Here is a 20,260-nt window from a genome sequence, read left to right as displayed (position 1 = left end):
ACGCGGACGCAAAAGATAAACACGTTGACTCCCGGCCGTTGACCTCATGAGCCGAGCTGCTTCCTGCAAGTAGGCCTACTCATTTTCTTCCAATTTATGAAGGAAAACGGTATGGAAATGTTATTTAAACTTGTAAACCCTTGTTATTTTCATCTGTATTGAATTGCTAAGAATGTTGGGTATGTATGAACGGGGTTCATTCATAGGATTTCGGGCATGATCGCTGTTTATGCCCTCAATCCTATGAATGAACCCCTAATTCATACACAGGGGTGTGATTGTACAAGTATCAATATTGATTTTGAGATATGGGCAAACAAAGGAAATATTTTCTTTTGTTTCCCCTTGTTTTAGAAACTCTTTAATTGCTCATATCTTTGAAACTGGTTGTTCAATTTAAATATGGTTTTCTGCAAAATCCAGCATTGTAAATGCTTTTTAATATTATATTTTATATTTCCGAGTTCCGACTGATTTTCCTTGATCGCATCACATAAAAGGATGCCATTTTACCATATTAGGGCACTTTTGCACCATATAAGTAGGGATGACCAATGAACCATCAACTTGATTAGAACACTCCCATAGACATGCAGGGAGCTCAACTGTGCACTGCTTGCACAGACATTTCTAAATTGAGCTCATTCTTTATTTTTCATAATTTTTCTGTAAAAATTGGAGATGTTAATGCCAATTATGTTTTGTAACTATCCTGCAAATTACAGCATCATAACTTATTTGGTTTTTCTGTAAGTGTGAGTCAAAATTGGTCAATCGCCACAGTGCGCTTAATTGCCAGTGGCCCAGTGCAGCACTGCTCAGAATGGCACAAAATATTCAGATGAAAAGATCAGGTGAACACCTTGACCTACTGATCGTGAGCTGTAATTTGGCAGAGTTGTTGTTATTACCTCTATCATACCCTCTGTAAAAAGGAAAAAAACGGACAAGTAGATCTCGAGTTAAAAATTAAATCACCAGCTTTCCTTTGGAATTTCCAAACACCTTTCGAATCATGTTAAATAGACACCTTTCTGAACATAAATGTGAAGTTTCATGCTCATTTGTTGTATTATTCACCTGATCTCAACCCTAAACATTTTCTTATATTTATACCATCTGCACTGACTTGCTGCTATACACGCACAGGAGCTGTACTTTTAAAATACGCGCCTAATCAATAATGAGTCTTTCACTCCATTGTTAAAGTACTGTGCTCTCTGTTGCATATGGAGTGACCGGGTCCTGGATGTGATGGTTTTGTAGCACATGACAGTATTCATTCAAGCCTATCAAGGTCTGTTATTAGCCACTTGCTGAATGGCTGGGCATTATCAGCTATCAAAGAGATACCTTATGCTGCTGCCAATCACAATAGAGGTTAAACATTTTGTTAAAACCCCAGAAGTGATATCAGGATAAAGCTGTGCATGTTGGTACTTGATTGTTTGGATTCCTATGTTGAAAATCCCTTGTAGTACATTAGTATTTTTCTTATGTGTAGTGTATATTGTTGTGGAAAAAAAGTTCACCTGGACTTTTGATTTTGTGCCGCTTTGGCCATTATGGATGATTTTTGGCAAATGTTTTCTAAAAGCATGATTTCAGTGCCTTGGTTTGAAGAAATACTTAATGCTATTGACTAGTAAAGTGCCATTTCATAAGAAACCCTTTGATACTTTCACAATATGCTTGTTTCATGTTTGCATATAATATTAAAATAAAGAAATATAAAAGGTAAATATATGCTTATACCAATTTTGCTCACATTGCTATATTTAGACTTTGTCAATTTATTTCGTTCCAATGACCGGGCAGAATGGGAAACTTTGAAAATTCATAATTCGAAAAGTTTTTGACCGATTTTGACCATTTAACCACCAAAATACTTCTGTTGATGAGTTCTTTCCAGAAAACAATCTTTTGTAGCAAAAGGGGCAACATGAAATTATGATGGTCATCCCTAATATAAGGAAAGCATTTTACCATATTAGGGCACCATTTTACCATATTAGGGCACCTTTGCACCATATAAGGACAGCCTTTTACCATGTTAGGACGCCTTTGCACCATATAAGGACAGCATTTTACCATATTAGGGCTACGCTTACCCTTTCAACAGCAAGAGGATAATGCCCAAATTTCTTTGTTTCTCTTTCTCTTCTCTCCTTTAATAGATCAAGAATCATGCCTCTCCAATTGCCTTCCTGAAGCCGCAATGCTGACACATTATTATTCACAGTACCTGGTGGAAAACAAGAGAATAAACAATAGGAATCTTTGTATTTCTATCAGTTCTACACCCGTGGGGTGGGGTGTACTCAAGTTTGGTTTTGGTAGGGGTGTGATGCTGAGAATTTGAAAGTGGACCCATCAATATACCAAGTTTTCAAGAAATTTGGACCCATTTATATACCAAAAGTTGAAATTTTCGGCCGAATTTAACCCAAATTGTCTTAGTTTTTGCACATTTTCCCAAAAATTGGGACGAATTAAAAAATATTTTGGCTAGATTGAGGCAAAATTGGGCATTTTCTGAAAAAAATTGGATAAAAGGACCAATCCATATTCCAGAATTGGCCTAGAAAAAGATCTAGAGGTCATTGATATACCAAAAGGCTGAAAATGCTACCCATGTTTGCAGCACATCCCCATATGGCCATTTGTACTGAGTACCCCCCTCCCCCGGGCCTCTATGGTGAGGTAGACAACAGGCAGGTCCAATATTTTGAGTATTGGATGCCAGTGCAGCCAGTACACACTACGTACAGCGATCACGTTTGTGTATTATGCAGGACTATGCCTACAATGCGCTACATATGCATGCCTCGACAAGTGTCTTACATGTTATCAATACTTATGATGACATAGGGTCATCTACGGACTGATAGATAGCGCCCAAATTCGAGTGCTAGTCCAATCAGATTTTGTGTCTGCGAAGTAGACCACACCCACTGGGTGCTTTCTCATCAGCAGCTTCTAAATGACTTTCTTGTCTCTGCTGTTAATGCCCAGTTATGCCATGTTGTAAAAAAATTTAAATAACAATACCAAACAACGTCACCCATATTAAGGACTTAGGGAATAGCTGCATTATAGGCATTTCATACACTCCTAGATAGTGAGAACCAATCAGAGCAAGCCATGCATAAATATTGTATAATTGCACGGGGGCGCATTCCGCGTAGTACGCGCCATGCTTTCGGACGCATTCATTTTTCTTGCGGGTGGATGCATTTATATTTGTTTACATTTTCCAATATATTTAGTGACAGAAGTAGGTTAATAAATGCGTATCACTTGTTGCTCGAGAAAATTGTACAAAATAATGCACTTGTACTGAGATGTTGATGCATCTAATGCACTCCCCCCTTTGTACAATTTCACTCCCAACAAGTTATACGCGTTTATTAACCTATAATTGAGTATTTCCGCATTCTATTTTGTACAACATGACACCAGGCAGCTTTGTTAAAATCATTTGGGCAGGGTTGATGGATTTACTCTTCATCCTCCCTCTGAAATTGATAGCCACATCAATTGTTCAAGCTCATTACAAAGACTCACATTTCTTTACAAAGGCCCTTTACATATATACTTACTTTGATGAAACCATTTGGGCAAGGTTGATGGATTTACTTTACATCCTCCCCCTGAAATAGATAGCCACATCAATTCTTCAGGATCATTTACAAGACTCTTGAGTTCCATGCCACTGTCCTGTCTTGAAGACAACCCTTCCTCGTCTGTTAACTTCTCTAAACTGGATGTATTCATTTCAGCTGATAACCTGAAATCAGACACCATTTTGTTTTTTGTTGTTGGGCAGGAAAAACCTTCCATGTGTCATTGGCCCCTGAACATGTTTAAAGCAAAACCTCCCATGTAACCCATTGGCAATTTTGTTTTAAACATGTTCAGGGGCCACAAGCACATAGGAGGTTTTTCCCTGCCCAAGGAAGTTTTATTAATTCTCAAAAACTAGATATAAATATCTGGGAACCCATATTTTATTTGTATGAATTTTGACCACCTTTGAAAAATATTCACCAAAAATTGTTGAAAAATACTATATTTTGTTTAACGTCACGTGAGCGGGAAAACCTCATATGTGACATGATCTGCTCCATATGGGCCAAAGGAGGCAATTTTGAAAATTGAGTTACTATAATTATTACCTCGTAGTAACATTAGGCTATCATATACTGAAAACACCAAAGGTCTAGCATACTTGAGTCTAAAGTTATGAGGTTTTGTGATGTGTATTTTCTTATGTATTTTATTGTTTTTTACTCCATATTTTTGCCTTTATCTGTTTCAAATTTGCCGCCTTTGGCCCCCATGGACCAGATCATGTCACATATGTACTTTTGACCCTTGAACATGGATAAAGCCTTGTAGGTGTAGACTTTATATTGAGGAGGTTGCTTCATCCATGTTCAAGGGCCAAAAGTACATGCAGGAAAAGCCTCATATTTACTTTTGGCCCTTGAAAATGGATAAAGCCTTGTAGTTGTAGACTTTATATTGAATGGTTTGCTTCATCCATGTTCAAGGGCAAAAAGTACATGTGAGATTTTTCCTGCCCAGTGACGTTAAGATCATAAAAAAGTATGATTTTCACCCAAATTGTCCAAATTAAGAAAAATCAAAAGCAGGTTCCTAGATTAATAAATAATTAAAAGATTCCTGAAGAATATTTTGTTATGTTGTCCAAAATTGATTTTTTATTTTTATAGGATTTTCTCCAAAACTGCCTGTGATTCTAAATATGTATACTTTCCTATACTTCAGACCAACAATTTAGCAGTTATGAAGCCCAAACAAAAAATTCCATAATTCCAGAGTTAAGACCAACCTTAAAACATCTTGAATGTTGGAAATACTGTACCTACCTTTCTTCTGGCCCTATCATAGGTTCCGATGCACTCCTATGTACTCTGGATTCAATCAATCTATTCAATCTGCGATCAGATAACGTGATCACTCCTGAATCCGATAATCCGCTGATCCTAAACTTATTCAAATTCCCCGTAGTAGGGATGGTATTATTGCCATGTATATGCTTGGTGTAGCTCACCGGTGTACTATCACACAGAGTCATATGCTGATAAAAAGAAACATCGTCATCAATACCACCTTCGTCGTCTTCCGATTGTAACGACACATGATCAGAGCTAACTCTTATTCTGTCGTCAGAAGTTCTACTCAGGTTATCCTCGCTGTTCATCCTACTGTTTACCGAACACAAGGATCTAGTTTCAATGACGTCCTGAGTTGTGTTATTTTGCATATTATTATCGTTCAGATTTTCCTGCTTACTATTATTGCATTGGTTATTGCTTGCATCCTGTCCATCCTCATTTCTCTTTTTGTCCACAATCTCCTGAGCTATTCGTTCCAATTCCTCCTTCTGACATCGCAGAAGCTCCGCATCCTTCCAGTCCGTCTGTGTACCCTTGCAACACTCCGCATCTAAAAATTGCACTGGTTCTAAGCTATCATCGCCATCAAAGACAAAATTTACAATAGTATCTGAATAATTGGAAGACCAGCTTCCTTCGCGTGATCTAGAGGGCGCTTTTACATTAGCTTCAACTTCCTCTAATGTCAATCCCTCTGTATCTATGTTCTGTAGTGTTTTCTCTGTACCATCTAACCCATTACCTTCAGGTACATTTGGTTCTAGTACAGTTGCATTTTTACCATCTAATACAATATCTGGCGTGTTAATTCCATTTGTGGGGAAGCCTTTCAATTCTCCTAATCTATCTGAGAGTAACTGCGCCATACCGGCGGGCATTTCTGATTGCGGTCTTTGCGGGGGGTCAGTCTGTATTGCGATAGTTCTCATAGTTCTTCCGTTACTCTCGTGCACGTAATCATCAACCATGCTATCATCGCTATGCTTCCTGAGAGTCGGTGGCATCATACCTGGCATAGTCACGCTTCTTATTGATCGCGAAGTGGCTGCAACGTCCGTAACGTAAGTCGATTTCTGCTGAATACTTGAACTTGTTTCGATACTAGAGAGTGATTCGCTCAGACTTTCAACGTCTTCATCTATATGCTTCTTGCTCGGTAGATCAATGAGTTTCCAGCCTCGACCACTCAGTTCCATGTACGACACGCCGATCCGCAGGTATAGTTTCCTGTCGTCGTAACCAATAGCCCAAACCTGAAATTAATTGAAATGTGTAAGAACTCGAAATCCTAGTTCCAAACTAAAACAATGCCAGATTTATTTGTCCAATATTTGAAATGTCAATTAACACACAGATCTGCAATCCTGGAAAAAAAAGATGGCACACTTATACTAAACAAATGAAATGTGTGCCCTGTCAAAATTGGAGAGATGAGTAAAACTGTCTAAAACAGACACGGAATATATGTGCAGCACAGAATCCCCTTTGTTTTTCACCCTTCCCACTCCCCATCTTTCAATGTTAGAGGGTCTCACAGACCTGCCAACAACATGGCTTTAATTTGTCCAACATTGAATTGGGGGAGTGGGGCAGAGATATACAAAAAGATGGGCAAAGTGTGCCAACATTTTTTTCCAGGATTGTGGACTATTTTTAGAGTGCTTGGAGCTGAGTGAAGTGCATTTATAAATTGACACTAAGCTTTGTAATGTGTACAACCCAAGGACATCAGCCACTCTGATATGGGCTATTCAAGTTGAAATCCATACACCCCCTGTGGAAGACATAATCTTGATCTCCTCCACAGGGAGTGTGAATTTCAAATAGGGTTACCTGAATGCGAGGCTCCATTTGAAGTATGCTCCCCCTGTGTGGAAGATTAAAGGAATGTCTTCTACAGGGGGTGTATGGATTTCAACTGGTATAGCCCAATGTCAGATCGGTAACAGTTTTACAACTAGTAGCTCAAGTAAAACATATTCATATACGCCCAGATAGTGACAACCAATCAGAGCAAACGTTAGTGAAATATGAGGCGAGCATAAAATGTTGTACAATTGTACGTACAGGTGCGCATTCAGCGAAGTACACACAGTGCTTTCGTACGTGTTCATTTTTCTTGCAGGTTGATGCATATATATTTACATGCATTTTCCAACATATTTAGTGATAATTTTGTTTTAAAAATAACAACAATCACAGGATTTTTTTCTTGTGTATGAAATAGGTTAATAAATGCGTATCTCTTGTTGCTCGAGAAATTGTACAAAATAGTGCACTTGTACTGAGATGTTGATACGTCTAATGTACTCCCCCTTCGGGGCTCGAGCATTAGACGCTTAAACATCTCAGTATGTATGCATTATTTTGTATAATTTCACTCCCAACAAGTGATACGCATGCATTAACCTATAATCCATGGACAAAGTACCAACATTTTTGGGAGACTCAATGTTGAAAAAATTACTTGTTTCTTAGTCATAAGTGAAGCAATGGTGGTGTAGTGGATATGTTTTATTGAACTTCGGCTACTAATTGAACCAAAATAAAATAAAATTTTCTTTTCTTGACCCAAGAGCTGAGGGAGTGGACTTTCTTTCCCTTGCTCTTTTTCTTCATCTGTTTCTTTCTAGTTTTCGCTTCATAGACAGGCCAGCATACTTATATAAGCTTTTAAGCTTGGCTTGAGCATTTTGCTTAAAGGGTTAACAGCACATCTGGATTTATTCATAAAAGTGTTACACAAGCTCAGCATTTTATGGCATAACATAATCCATGATAATAAAAGTATCTAACTTGCCAAGGTCCTGACCATCTAAAAGAACATGGTGATATGTAAGGACAAGGTTACCTGCCCAAATCCTAGTATAAACATTTAGTAATTGTTGGTATTTAGTTCCCACACAAATCTGCCAGTTGACCAGGCCAACGCTTATGGACCTTTAAGCCTGGTTCCTAGACCCAAGTGTGTGTTCACCCCGGACCGACTGGTTAAACAAATGTACCTCTTTCAGAACAGTACTACTGTGCAGGCTGTATCAAAATGATTTGACTGCTCAGTGTCAGAAGTTGGTAAGTACAATAGCTTCCATTTGGCTGCCATATGTAGATGAGTACAATATACTGTGTGTAAATTGCCAAATGTTCACTGGGCAGCTATTGCACTTACCCACTTCTGGCACTGAGAAGTCGCATTGTTCTCCAATCATTTTTTGGAGATTTTAAAAAGTCTGCCTCTTCCAAATGCACAAATGGATCTAAATGAAATAACAAAAGACTATATCTGTTATAATTAAATTCAGGTGAGTTGAAACCATCCAAAAGGAAAGTGCTCAACCCGTTAGGGGAGCATAAACATAAAGAATTTGGATTTGGTTGATACTACATAGTTTTACAGAGCTGTTTCGTAAGGGCCAATAGGCCCTCACTCATCAGAAACTATACTATTATATATTAAAAGCTCTGGTCATGTAAAGTGGATCCAATAGTGGTTTTGGAAGGGTGTTTGTGAAACAGCATTACTTCGTGTTCAAAATGACATATTATGTAATTTGGATAAAAAACGTGGTGTATTTTTGGTATTACTTGATCTATCTGCTGCCTTGACACCATAGACCATGGTGTCCTTCTGTCGCGTCTCTCCTCTTTTGGTATTAGAGGTAGTGCACTTGAATGGACCCGTTCTTATTTGACCGACAGATTGCAGGCTGTCAACATCAATGGTTGTTTGTCATCATTCATTCCACTCCTTTTCGGTGTCCCCAAGGATCTGTATTAGGACCTCAATTCTTCACCATTTACTCGTCTCCAATAGCGAACATCGCCCGCAATCATGGATTACAAGTTCACATACGCATGACGATACACAGCTTTATTTATCTTTTGATTTAGATAGTGCATCAGATGAACTTTCTTCACGTTCATAAATTGAATTATGTATCAAGGACATTAAATCATGGATGACTGTAAATAAATTGAAATTAAATGATGACAAAACTGAACTTCTTATTATCACCTCCAAATATAATCAATCAAAACTTCGCTCCAACTCTCTTCAAATTGATTCTGCCAACATTCAAGCTTCTTCTAATACTGCAATCTAGGAATTATATTTGACAACATTCTCTCAATGGACGACCACATCAAAAATGTGTGCAAATCAACGTATTTTCAGATTAGAAACATTAATGAAATTCGCAAAGTGCTCGATTATGATACTGCTGCAACACTTGTCCACGCTTTGGTCACATCACGTCTTGACAATGGAAATGCTTTATTATATGGAATCACTGAACGACAACTCAATAAACTTCAACAGGCTCAAAATGCTGCTGCACGCATGCTCACAAGGACTAGGAAATTTGACCATATTTCACCCGTCTTACAACGTCTGCATTGGTTACCAATTCGGTATCGCATTCATTTCAAACTCCTTCTTCTCACCTGGAAAGCGCTCCATGACATGGCACCTTCTTATATCAGTGAACTTATCAATTTTTATATTCCATCACGAAACCTTAGATCATCGGATAAATGTCTTCTTTCAGTTCCACGGACTTCTTCATCATTTGGCGACCGGGCCTTCTATGCTTGTGCACCTGCTCTTTGGAACTTGCTTCCTTTAAATCTACGTATATATAATTCACTTGATATTTTCAAAAAGACTTTAAAATCTCATCTGTTTAAGATTGCTTATGACAATTGATTTCTATATGTGACTGTTTTTTTATAATTGTGTGTTAATTTTTAATTGTTCAATGTTTGCGCCTCGGAATAGGTTGTCTAGATAGATGGCGCATTATAAATGCATTATTATTATTATTATTATTATTTGTGTACCACATATATAATTGTTTATACCTGATCACTAGGACCTATAGATATAGCTGCCATCTTGCCTATCATTTCAATCCAGCTTTCTCCGGTACAAGCTTTAGCATCTATGTATGCTCTGATAGCTTCAAATCCCTTGCGAAATAAAACCTGCAAATGATGACATAAAAGATGACATAATGGTGACACATAAGGCGCAATAAACACAACTGTTACTACTTGCCGATCTAACATTGCCTCTGATTGGTCAATTACATGATATCTTCACAAATCACCAATCAGAATGGAGCTTTGCAAATAATTCACCCGATTTTTTTGTATGGTGAAATTATTCTAACAATGTTGTTGATTGGTCCGATTGATAATGAAAACTTCTTTTTGGCCAATCGGCAGGTAGTTCTCATGGGGTTAACTCTGTGATATAAGATTTGCCAAAGGTTCAACATAAATAGACTAGTATTCTCAGTCACTCAAGAGCAGCTTTTGGCCGACTGATTTTTGTGTCAAACTTTACCCCACAAAATCTGGGGAGATGATTCTGCAAAGCTGTGTCCAAATTAAACTATAAAACTTATGCTCTGGGTCACAGCAGCAGGCAAAGACAAGCATTTATAATTTTCTGTGTCTGTCCCTTATGGAATGCTGAATTTTTCCTTCATCACTGTCAAGCATTAAACCCTATGAGAACTACCTGCCGATTGGCCAAAATGAATATTGGGTCCAATTTTGAACCAATCACGGAGGGTATTAATAAGATCATCTGCAAATGCGAGTTTGACCATAAATAGTTTAAAGCCAAAGTCATAATTGGCAATTGAAATGAGCATTTCAAGTTATTAACCAATCAGAAATGCTGTTAGATGACCAGTTGTTTCCAGGGGGTTAACCTATATACCGTATTTCGTCAAATAAACGCCCCCGGGGGCGTTACATTTTCCGGGGGGGGGGCGTTTATTCAAGGTCAATTTTAGAACGATAATTCCCATTAAAATTATTAGGTAAACTTAAAACTCACGCTAAAATGACGAACTATGAACTAGAAACACTGACTTCTGGTTCACTTCCAGGTTTCCAATCCAGATTTTCGCCAAAAAGTGATGCTATTATCGACCATGTGTGCAACTTGGTAAGCTTACTACACAAGATAGCATGGAAATATCGGTATTTTTGAAACATCTTGGTTGAAAAAAGTGGTGGGGGCGTTTATTAGAAGGGGCGACTATTTGACGAAATACGGTATGCAAAAGGTATCATTACACTAAAATAATTGTTATGAGTTTGACAAAATGCTGAATTTTGAATCATTGCTTTGTTACGCAATAATTCTCTTGTATTTGAGGACAGGGAGCAGACGACACAGATCCAGAGGGCAGCATATCAATTATTCAGCATGACATGAGCGAAATAAGTCAGCATACACGCATATGCACCGCGCCTGCGTGCATCTCACATAAATGTGATGACGCAATCACCCCAAGTGATATATAGGCCTGCTTTTGTTGGCCCAACCTCGTACTTGGTATGTGATTCTCAGGTTCGAATCCCACCCAGAGCAAACAACTTCTTTGTTTTCTCTCTATATTCCTTCCTTCTTCCCTTCCAGTTGACAAAAAGCCCTTTGTGCATTAGGGTTATTGAACTACTCCAGTTGGAATCCATACACCCCTATGGAAGGCATGACCTCAATCTTCCACACAGGGGAAGTAGATTGCAAATGAAATCAACCATTCAGGTAACCCAATTTGAAATTTACACTCCCTATGTGGAAGATTAGGGTGATGTCTTCCATAAGGGGTGTATGCATTCAAACTGGAATAGCCCAATGGTGTGGTACCACGTCGACTGATCCCTGTTCTATAATTCAAGATAATTCATATGTAACATGACAAATCGATATTCGGCATTCTGCCAAACTCATAACGATATAAAAGAATTATATTCAAGAATTGAACTCTCTCAACGCGAGTGTCAACTGCAGACAACAAGTTTTTAAACACAAAAATTCCAGAATTAAACATTTCCATGACCTTACTTGGAATCTGCATGAAAAATGCATCAAAATGATTACAAACAAGCAGACGACAAGTTTTAATTTTTTTTTAAATTCAAACATTTCAGAATTGAACATTTTCATGACCATATTTGGAATCAGCATGAAAAATGCATCAAAATGAGTACAAACAAGTCTAGTATTGGTTCAGTGGTTCTTAAAATAGCTCTTGATTTTTTGAGGAAATATCTCAAAACTTGGAACTTTTTATGTTGACGGCTATGGCTAGCATGCAGAGCATTAACACCCAATAAGATATTGCAGCATTCTATTCACCTTGTGATTTCTAGTGATGGCCCATACAGCATTAGTCCCAACTACAACATTACTGAGTCCAGTGCCAGGAAAAGCTTCTACATCTACCCAGCCTGTACCTGCAAAGTGAAATAAATAAAAAAAAAAAAATATTTACTCATTTACAACACTGATAATAAAATAAGTCAACTTTAAGGCCCATTCTATGATCCCAGTTGAAGTGTATAAAAAATTGCTTAAAAGTGAAGGATTAAAACTGTCTTTAGGTATTTTTGATATGAAAAATTTGGCAAAAAGACAAGGAAAACAGCAATATTGACAAAGTTGAAGCCCAATTCTAATACATGGTAGCTAATTACGAAACTGTCTTCTTGATTCACAACCTTTGGCTTAACCACTAGCAGGCTATATTAGGACATCTACATGCTAAACAAAGGTGCAAAAAACTGAATTTGGATGATTTTTACAATTTTCTGAATGAACAAATCAATGAATAGGCCTTTAAAGTAATCAAATAAACGTCATAGCCAGGGCCGGATTTACCTTTAAGGGGGCCCTGGACCAGGCCAAAATTTGAAGGCCAACGCACCGTGATGAAGGCATGTGCACTCAAGTAGCCAAGTTTTGGTTTAGGTATAAGATGGACGGTGTCGGCGGGAGCATTACAATTTAGAGGGAGACAAGAATAGATTTGACTAGGACAGTTGCGTGCGAAGCGTGCAAATTGGGTTTTTTTCTTCAATTTTAGACTATTTCAGCCCAAATTGAAGCTGGTCAGCAAGTCAGTGCGTGCAAAGTGTGCACATTTTTTGCAACATACTTTTTGGGCCCAAAACATGGTGTTTTGGGGCTAAAAAGAAAGATGCACAAGGCAATTTTGGTAAATCCGGCCCTGGTCATAGCCTACCATTCCTGTATTTTATGAATCCTTTGTGAGTTCAGGAATTTCTGACTCTCAACCCTCGATATGCAGCTCCTTCAACATACCTACAGGATTATCTCTTGACACACCAGCTCTTACTGCAACACACCCATCCCATGTCACAGTCCACACCATTCCTGTAGGTCCCACAGATAGTTGGACGACAGCTTTACCGTCTGGCGTTTCCATATTCTTCCATGCCAAGCCCTCGGGGCATTTACGTGTAACACCAACTCGACAATACACCTGAGGAAAACAAATCAAATCAAATATAATCAAATCAGCAAAATCAAATTAAAAATCAAATTAACTTTTGGAATAATTTGCAAATACCCTGTGCACTACACTAGCTACAACCCTAAAACAAAGGGTGAAACCTGAGCACCACACTAACTAAACACAACACAAAAAGAAAGTTCTCACTCCTATGATCCATCAATCTAAACCAGATCATGTGACAGCAATTTGACTGATTCGGTCATATGTAGAATTATGTTAGCTCTATTTTAATAATACCACATTATTTTACTACCAAAAGCTTAGACTATGCCATAGTAGAATTTTATTAAAAACATGTTATTATTAGTCATGATGAACCCATTTCGTTGAACTCAAAATTATACTGATGTTTATTAAAACTAAAGTATTCAATAGTAAAATGGTCATAAAGAGTTAAAAAAACGATTAGTGACAATAAAAGTAATTGAATGCAACATTATCTTGCATAATTATAACGGCTCACTTTAATACTGAACAATTCTGATTTTGGAATCTACCAGTTTATTGAGAGCGAACCCCGAAAATTCGACTATGAACTTTGAATTGTAAGCAGAACTTTACCCCCTGGACTTTGCTCTCTAAAAACACACTGTCAAGCATACTTGTTTATCAGTCCATTAAACACAAGTACTAAGCATGGACGCGCTAGATGTTTGATGAGAGATTAACTTTCGCGTCAACACAAAAGCGCCACAGACAGTTGTTTACGGTGTAGTTAATGGTAATGGCGCGGGCCCACACGATTTAAACCATAGCGAGGTATGGGCGACCAATCACAAGGCAGATCCATTTAAAGATGCATTACATCATGGACAATTTTAGTTAGGCCAGATCCATTGAGTCCTGTGTTAAAAATCTTAACCGCAAGGCAATGTCAGTAGTCCACTTGGGAAGCTAACAAACAGAGGGAGTAGGGTGACTGATCAGATGTGAAAATCTATCAATTGTGCACAAATTAATTAAATCAGAGTTTTAAGCTTAAATACAATATCCAGAGTATGCACAATGGGCAAGTGGACTACGGGGTAGTCTACCAAAAGCTCTAAATTGACAAAGACTGATACCAGTATATGACATTGGGGTGTGTTTTCAAAAGTTGCACATCAAAACGATCACGTAAAACTGCTAGGCGTGGTCAAGCTTGCCCATTATGAGCCCATGTCGAATATCCCAAGTGCCCGTACAGAGCATGGTTTATTCAATTGTTCATTTAAGATGCATGATTAACCCAACATTTCTTGAAAGCAGAAAGGATAGATCATCTTGACTGGTGGTGCGATCAATATTACCTAGCGATTGTTTCGGGTCATGACATGGTCAAGCTCTGCAATAATATTTCTATATGTTCCTGATAATTTGCAACTTTAGCTTTTGATAATGGACAAAATTTCATTTATTGGTATAAAGCTCTGTCAATTTAGGGCTTTTGGTAGTAAATTGGAGCTAACAAAGTTGATGCACATGACTCTATCAATTTGCAACATGACCAGGTATAGACAAATGACAGGTCACTGGGATCAGGACACAAGTGTGTGCAGGGTATCCGAATTATGCCAGAGTGGTGAGCATGGCCTAATGATTAAGGTACTTGCCTTTAGTGTATGAGATCCTAGGTTCAATTCCCGGCGGTGGAGATTTGCTGGGGTATTGACTTTGGGAAAAAATGTCTGAAATTAATTGGCAACCTCTGTAGATTAAATTTAAACTTCCACTCTTCACATGGTTCATTTAGAATTGGGTAAAAGAATCATGAAAGTACTCCGTCCATCGGAGGGGATGTTAAGATGTCGATCCTGTGTACAGAGAGCCAAACCTGTACAGGTATCTCGCAGCCAGTTTTAAAAAGAGTAGGATGTAAACCCCTGACTGTTCCCAACCTGTCACAGTGTTCAAATGGACCCCAACAGAAATAAGCTTCAGTACAGGCTTTCTTGGGTTATCCAGGGGTGTCAAGGGGTCTCCCCCGTCTGTCCAATACACCTTCATTTCTTGAATTTTTAGCGTTATGGTTAGGGTTAGGTTTAGGGTCAGGGTAAGCGTTAGGGTTAGGGCACCCTAACCCTAAAAATTTGGATTGACGGTGGTTCGGACTGACAGTGTTTCAGACTGACGGTATGTACCCGTTGTCAAATCCAAATAATTTTTTTTAAACTAAAAAAAACCCCAAACTTACTTTTCCAGGTGCTGTGATAGCCCAGACAGACAGATATCCATCTGGTTGCCCCGGTAACTCATAACCGCCAATAGACAAGTCCATAAAGGGTTCCATCATTGGGTCTTCAGTGAGGCCAGGAACCTGTAAACAATCAATATTAAATTATCTTCACATAGCTATACTATATGACAAATTATGGCCAGAATTATTGGCCATAATTGACTTTTTGGACACTGATGGACAGGGCAGTACTGGTACCATAACTTTTAAGTATTAGCCAGTTGGGCCGGTAACTGTTAAAAGTTACTAGCCCAACTGGAATTTGATCATATTTAATTAAATTCTTTCGCCAAACAATGTATGGTGTGCCTAATTTCAAGAAATGTTTTTATTTAAAACTATTTAATTACTATAAAACTATATCCTCTAAATAAAGTAGCATAAATGCACTTCAAAAATTGTTATCTAAAAAATACAGCCATAGGATTAAATTTTAACCCACCAGTTGAGAGGTACTTTTTAAATTCTACCTGTCCGGCATTTAAGTTGCCTGACAGCAAAGTTTTGACACACGTTCACACAGGTGTTAAAGTACTAACAGCTCTGTTTTGGACACACCAAAAATGTAGTTTTCTGGCCTGCAGCTATTCTTAGTGATATGTTGAAGAGGCCATTATGCTTCAATGTGGTACAGTCATGGATGGAAAATATAACAGACTGCGCACAAGCAGGCAAAGTCTCAGCATCACCCGATGAGGGCCGACTTTTCCATGAAATGCGACAGGCGAAACTGCTATGCACCTACTGCATATTTTTACGGTCTATCACGTAATTGCAAAGGCATGCAACGCACGCGAAGGTACGCAATACTGGCGTGATTGTTAGACACTGCACGATGGAACAATCGGCCTTCCCCCTCATGAATATGCGAGAATTCACAGCATACAATGCACTGGGACTTTGACTGTTGATACATGGTCTGTAATAGTTTATGGGTACCGTATTTCATATAAATGCCCTGCCTGCATAGAGTGGCCATTTTTATAAGCTTACCTTAGCCCAGACATCAGTAGCATTATATTTCCTGTATCGGATCCATTTCCTTCTCCTCACACAAGAGTTCCATTTCTTGTCTGGTGTGTAGCTTTCTCTTGTGTTGAAATTAACACTGTACTGCCAACCCTGTTAATAGAATTGATTGATGGGTAAAAATAATGTTCAAAAATATATACATGTATCATTATACAAACTATATAAATTTCATCTTGTCAAAACCAATTATATTTTACTGACCTGACAGTTCCACCATCTTGGGCGAAGCACATCTTCAGAGTGATGACTTTCGATTCAACTTTTGTACACATGTGACTAAGATAAGGAGCCCCCTCATCTCTGTTCATGGTGTTCAATGCTCTATTCCTTATCTCTCTTCCTTATCCCGATTGCTTCTCTGATACGGCGGGATCCTGAATTACATTCTTTCTTGAGCACTTTTCCAATTGATAACATGATTTTGTTGAACGGCATGGTCCGCAATCGCCGATTTGGATTGTTCACTGACCGATTTTCGTGTTTGGCGAGTGAAAGTTTCGTTACTATGAGTTACTTTTTCCATTTCTTTCTTGTGCTCTGTCAGTCTCCACACCCAGTTTCACCTACACTTATTTGAGTGGTCATATTTCTTATACCAAGAATATTATAACAAGAATCTTGCGTTTCTCGGACTGCGCAGTTTTCGACACAAAGCAATGTCGGCCGCAACATCCAAGAGATGACAAGTTTTTAATTACAACATATATCTTCAGTTGATGAAACGTTCTGTTAAATGTTAACCAAACAAGAGCATGTGTAAACATCAAGAATTTCATCACATCAACATGATCAGGACTAGTCAAAAGTCATCAACCATCAGTTGACATCAGCAGACAGCAGTTTTGCTGTTTTGAAGTGATGTGTGATATTGATCCAGCAACCCTCAAGAGTTTGTACAGCATCATTCTGCGTCAAAGTTCCAGTACAACACACGATCGTATAGGTGTGAAAGTTGGTAAGCCCCCTCATCTCTGTTTAGGAGCTTGCCACTGTTCCTCTGGATCCAGATTGCTTCTTTGATCCATCCTGTTGCAAGATCAATATCATACAGCACTTCAAAACAGTAGCACTGCTCATGAAATCAATCGAAGGTTGATGAAGCATCCAGAAAAATAAGTTTTGACTGGTCTTGATGTGATAAAATTCTTGATGTTATGGATCAACTACAGACCTGAAGAATTTATTCAAGGACTTATGAACATGTGTTGTTTACTTACACCTTTTCCAGTTGGTTGTCCTTTAATGTTCTCTTCTACATGCCAGTCACTCTCCCATACCCAATGTTCAGAAGGCAGCTTGATTTCATGAGGCTTGGGGAAGAGATGGAAACCCTTCTCATCACTCCAAGGGGTACGGTCTGCGAATAGCAGGGATTTGTGGGAAAAACCATGGACTGGATTCCACCTCTGGAACAGCATAAAATGTCAAAATGGTAATTATTTACAAGTTGACAGTTACATTGTAAGAGGTTAACTTATGAGTGGATCTTTAAGGCTATTCTATTTTAAATTCATACACCCCCTTTAATGGAAGACATCACCCTAATCCAAGGCATTAGCCAGAGGGGTGTCATTTGGATGCCCTGTATTCAATTTGGACACCCTAAAATTCTGATTTTTATAATGGAGTGAATAGGAAGTGGACACCCTGATTTTGTAGAATAAGGTATTTTTGACCATTTTGGACACCTTAAAGACACCCCTCTGGCTAATGCCTTGCCCTAATCTCACACACATAGGGGGTAAATTTCGAATGGAGTCACCTATTCATCGGGTAACCCTATCTGAAATTCACACTCCCTGTGTGGAAGATCAAGGTCATGTCTTCTATAGGACATTATGGTTTTAATTTGGCTAACATGGGTAAGGCTATTTAAACTTTACCTTGGACTTTATTTTAACTGGGTTTTCCCCGTTATCATAACAAGTTGCTTTCTAGCATTGTTCCTTTCGATGTGCTAAACCTTCATTCTCATCCTTCATCCATGCATTTCAAATTAACACTTGGGATGCCCAGCAGCACCCTGTTGTCACACTTAAAAACGCTTCTTAGCGTTCATTAGGTCACCTTGGCTATTGCTAGCTAGTGATGATTACAAATAATGTAGGTATCTACTCAGCCTATTAGGGTTAGCTAGCGATGATTAGGTATCTATTCAGCCTATAGGGTTGGGTTAGGAATTAGGGTTATAATATTCCGTTAATAACCTTAATATTTCCCCCGTAATTTCCCTCATTCTTCAGGCCCTGCCCTTTATCGGCGGGGGGCTAATATATAGTTTAAGCTTGTTTTAATGCCCCATAGCCACCCCTAGTCAAATCACAAATTTATATATTTTATGGTGCTCAATATACATGCACATTGTAGCTTCAAAAACGTTTTACATACAACATAAACTTAAGTGACAGCTAATCCGGCAATAGAGGGCTCTCCAAAAGCGTTAGGTGTGATGAAGAGGTATCGATTTGGAGCGCTTGTTAGGTCCCTAATCGCCTGTCGTTAAAGTGTGACTACAGGCTGTCAGCAGGGGCCGATCGCCAGCAAGCAAGCTTGACACATCATTTTGATTTGCAACTTTTGAAAAGTTTCATATACTGGCATCAATCTTTGTAAATTTAGAGTGTTTGGTCGCAAATTTGGTATCAAATAGAGCTAACAAGATTCTGCACACGACCTTATCAATCAAATTGTCATAGCAAAATCAGGTTTTGGTGTAGGACAGGTTACATAACTGGGGACTTTCTTTATGTGAGGTGTTTATGTATAGAGCTCCTGATCTAGGGTTAGGGTTATGATTATGTTAGGATTTATTTTCTAACACAAAATATGAAATGAAGGATGCTTACCTGATTTTCATAAGTGTATTCCAAGCATCTAATAGGCACATCTCCAGAGTGGACATAGGTATAGAGTTTCTGATCACATCCTATAGCCCACACGCTGTACCTGGTTGCAGTAACTTGCTTGAAATCCAGTAATCTACCATTAGTACCATGACTTCTCAGATCCCAGTGCTGGTTTAGTGTAGAGACAGTGTGTGCATCGCCCTATGCTATCTCGCCCCACACAAAGTTACCATGTTGAGATGGCATTTTGATTGACACAACATCACATGTTACAAAGAACTGGACATGGAAAAAGAATAACAAACATGATAAATATATAATAAATGTCAGAATTTAAGCCAAAATGATATAATTTCCAATGATACGGTACTTTAAAAGTGAATTTTCAACAATAAACGCTCAAATTCTCACTTCACATTGCAAAGAAACCCCATTTTAGTTCACCATTTCCTAATTTCTTAAACTCGGTTCCCACATGTCAGCAAGGAAAAATTATAACAAATATTCCCCCTCCAAGTGCACACCTCTTGATTTGTATTAGAGTCACACGGTAGCATGACCAGCAAGTTTTTAAAAAAACGACTGATAAAGAAGAATAAACAGATGCACCGCGGGACTATATTTACACGCAACAAAACGCTATTGTTCTATGATATTTTTTGTTGGGTATAAAATATATCTAAAACCATGCTAAATCTTATTTACTGTCCAAAGTGTAATATTTTAATAACTCATTAATTCAAAAAGTTACACCAATCTTACAGTCAATCCGATTGTTTGATAATAAACAAACATTCTTGCTTTATTTCACGCGGTATTTCATAGCCAAAATTAGTGGAAAATCATAGCTAATCATACTGATATCCATAATCTTTCGTCACTGCTACAGCCATACATGGCTGT

At 38.3% G+C, this 20,260-nt stretch overlaps 1 protein-coding gene across 1 annotated transcript in view; it reads right to left on the bottom strand.

The window, feature by feature from the left end:
• LOC140150772 (tectonin beta-propeller repeat-containing protein 1-like) overlaps positions 1-19,546 on the bottom strand; it is a gene marked incomplete at its 5' end in the record, with an annotated part of 42,022 nt that extends 22,476 nt beyond the window's left edge. Inside the window, 10 exons of the mRNA XM_072172876.1 lie at positions 2,112-2,245; positions 3,603-3,790; positions 4,896-6,178; positions 9,786-9,908; positions 12,085-12,182; positions 13,051-13,231; positions 15,438-15,560; positions 16,473-16,601; positions 17,729-17,917; positions 19,358-19,546. Of these exons, the coding sequence (XP_072028977.1) occupies positions 2,112-2,245; positions 3,603-3,790; positions 4,896-6,178; positions 9,786-9,908; positions 12,085-12,182; positions 13,051-13,231; positions 15,438-15,560; positions 16,473-16,601; positions 17,729-17,917; positions 19,358-19,546 (2,637 nt within the window). The remainder of the gene's footprint in view (positions 1-2,111; positions 2,246-3,602; positions 3,791-4,895; positions 6,179-9,785; positions 9,909-12,084; positions 12,183-13,050; positions 13,232-15,437; positions 15,561-16,472; positions 16,602-17,728; positions 17,918-19,357) is intronic.
• Positions 19,547-20,260: the final 714 nt, after the last annotated feature.

The sequence above is a fragment of the Amphiura filiformis genome, chromosome 4 (genome assembly GCF_039555335.1).
Source record: "Amphiura filiformis chromosome 4, Afil_fr2py, whole genome shotgun sequence".
In the NCBI taxonomy this organism is placed as follows: domain Eukaryota; kingdom Metazoa; phylum Echinodermata; class Ophiuroidea; order Amphilepidida; family Amphiuridae; genus Amphiura; species Amphiura filiformis.
Note: the sequence above shows the minus strand (reverse complement) of the source record. Positions and strands in the feature narration are given on the sequence as shown.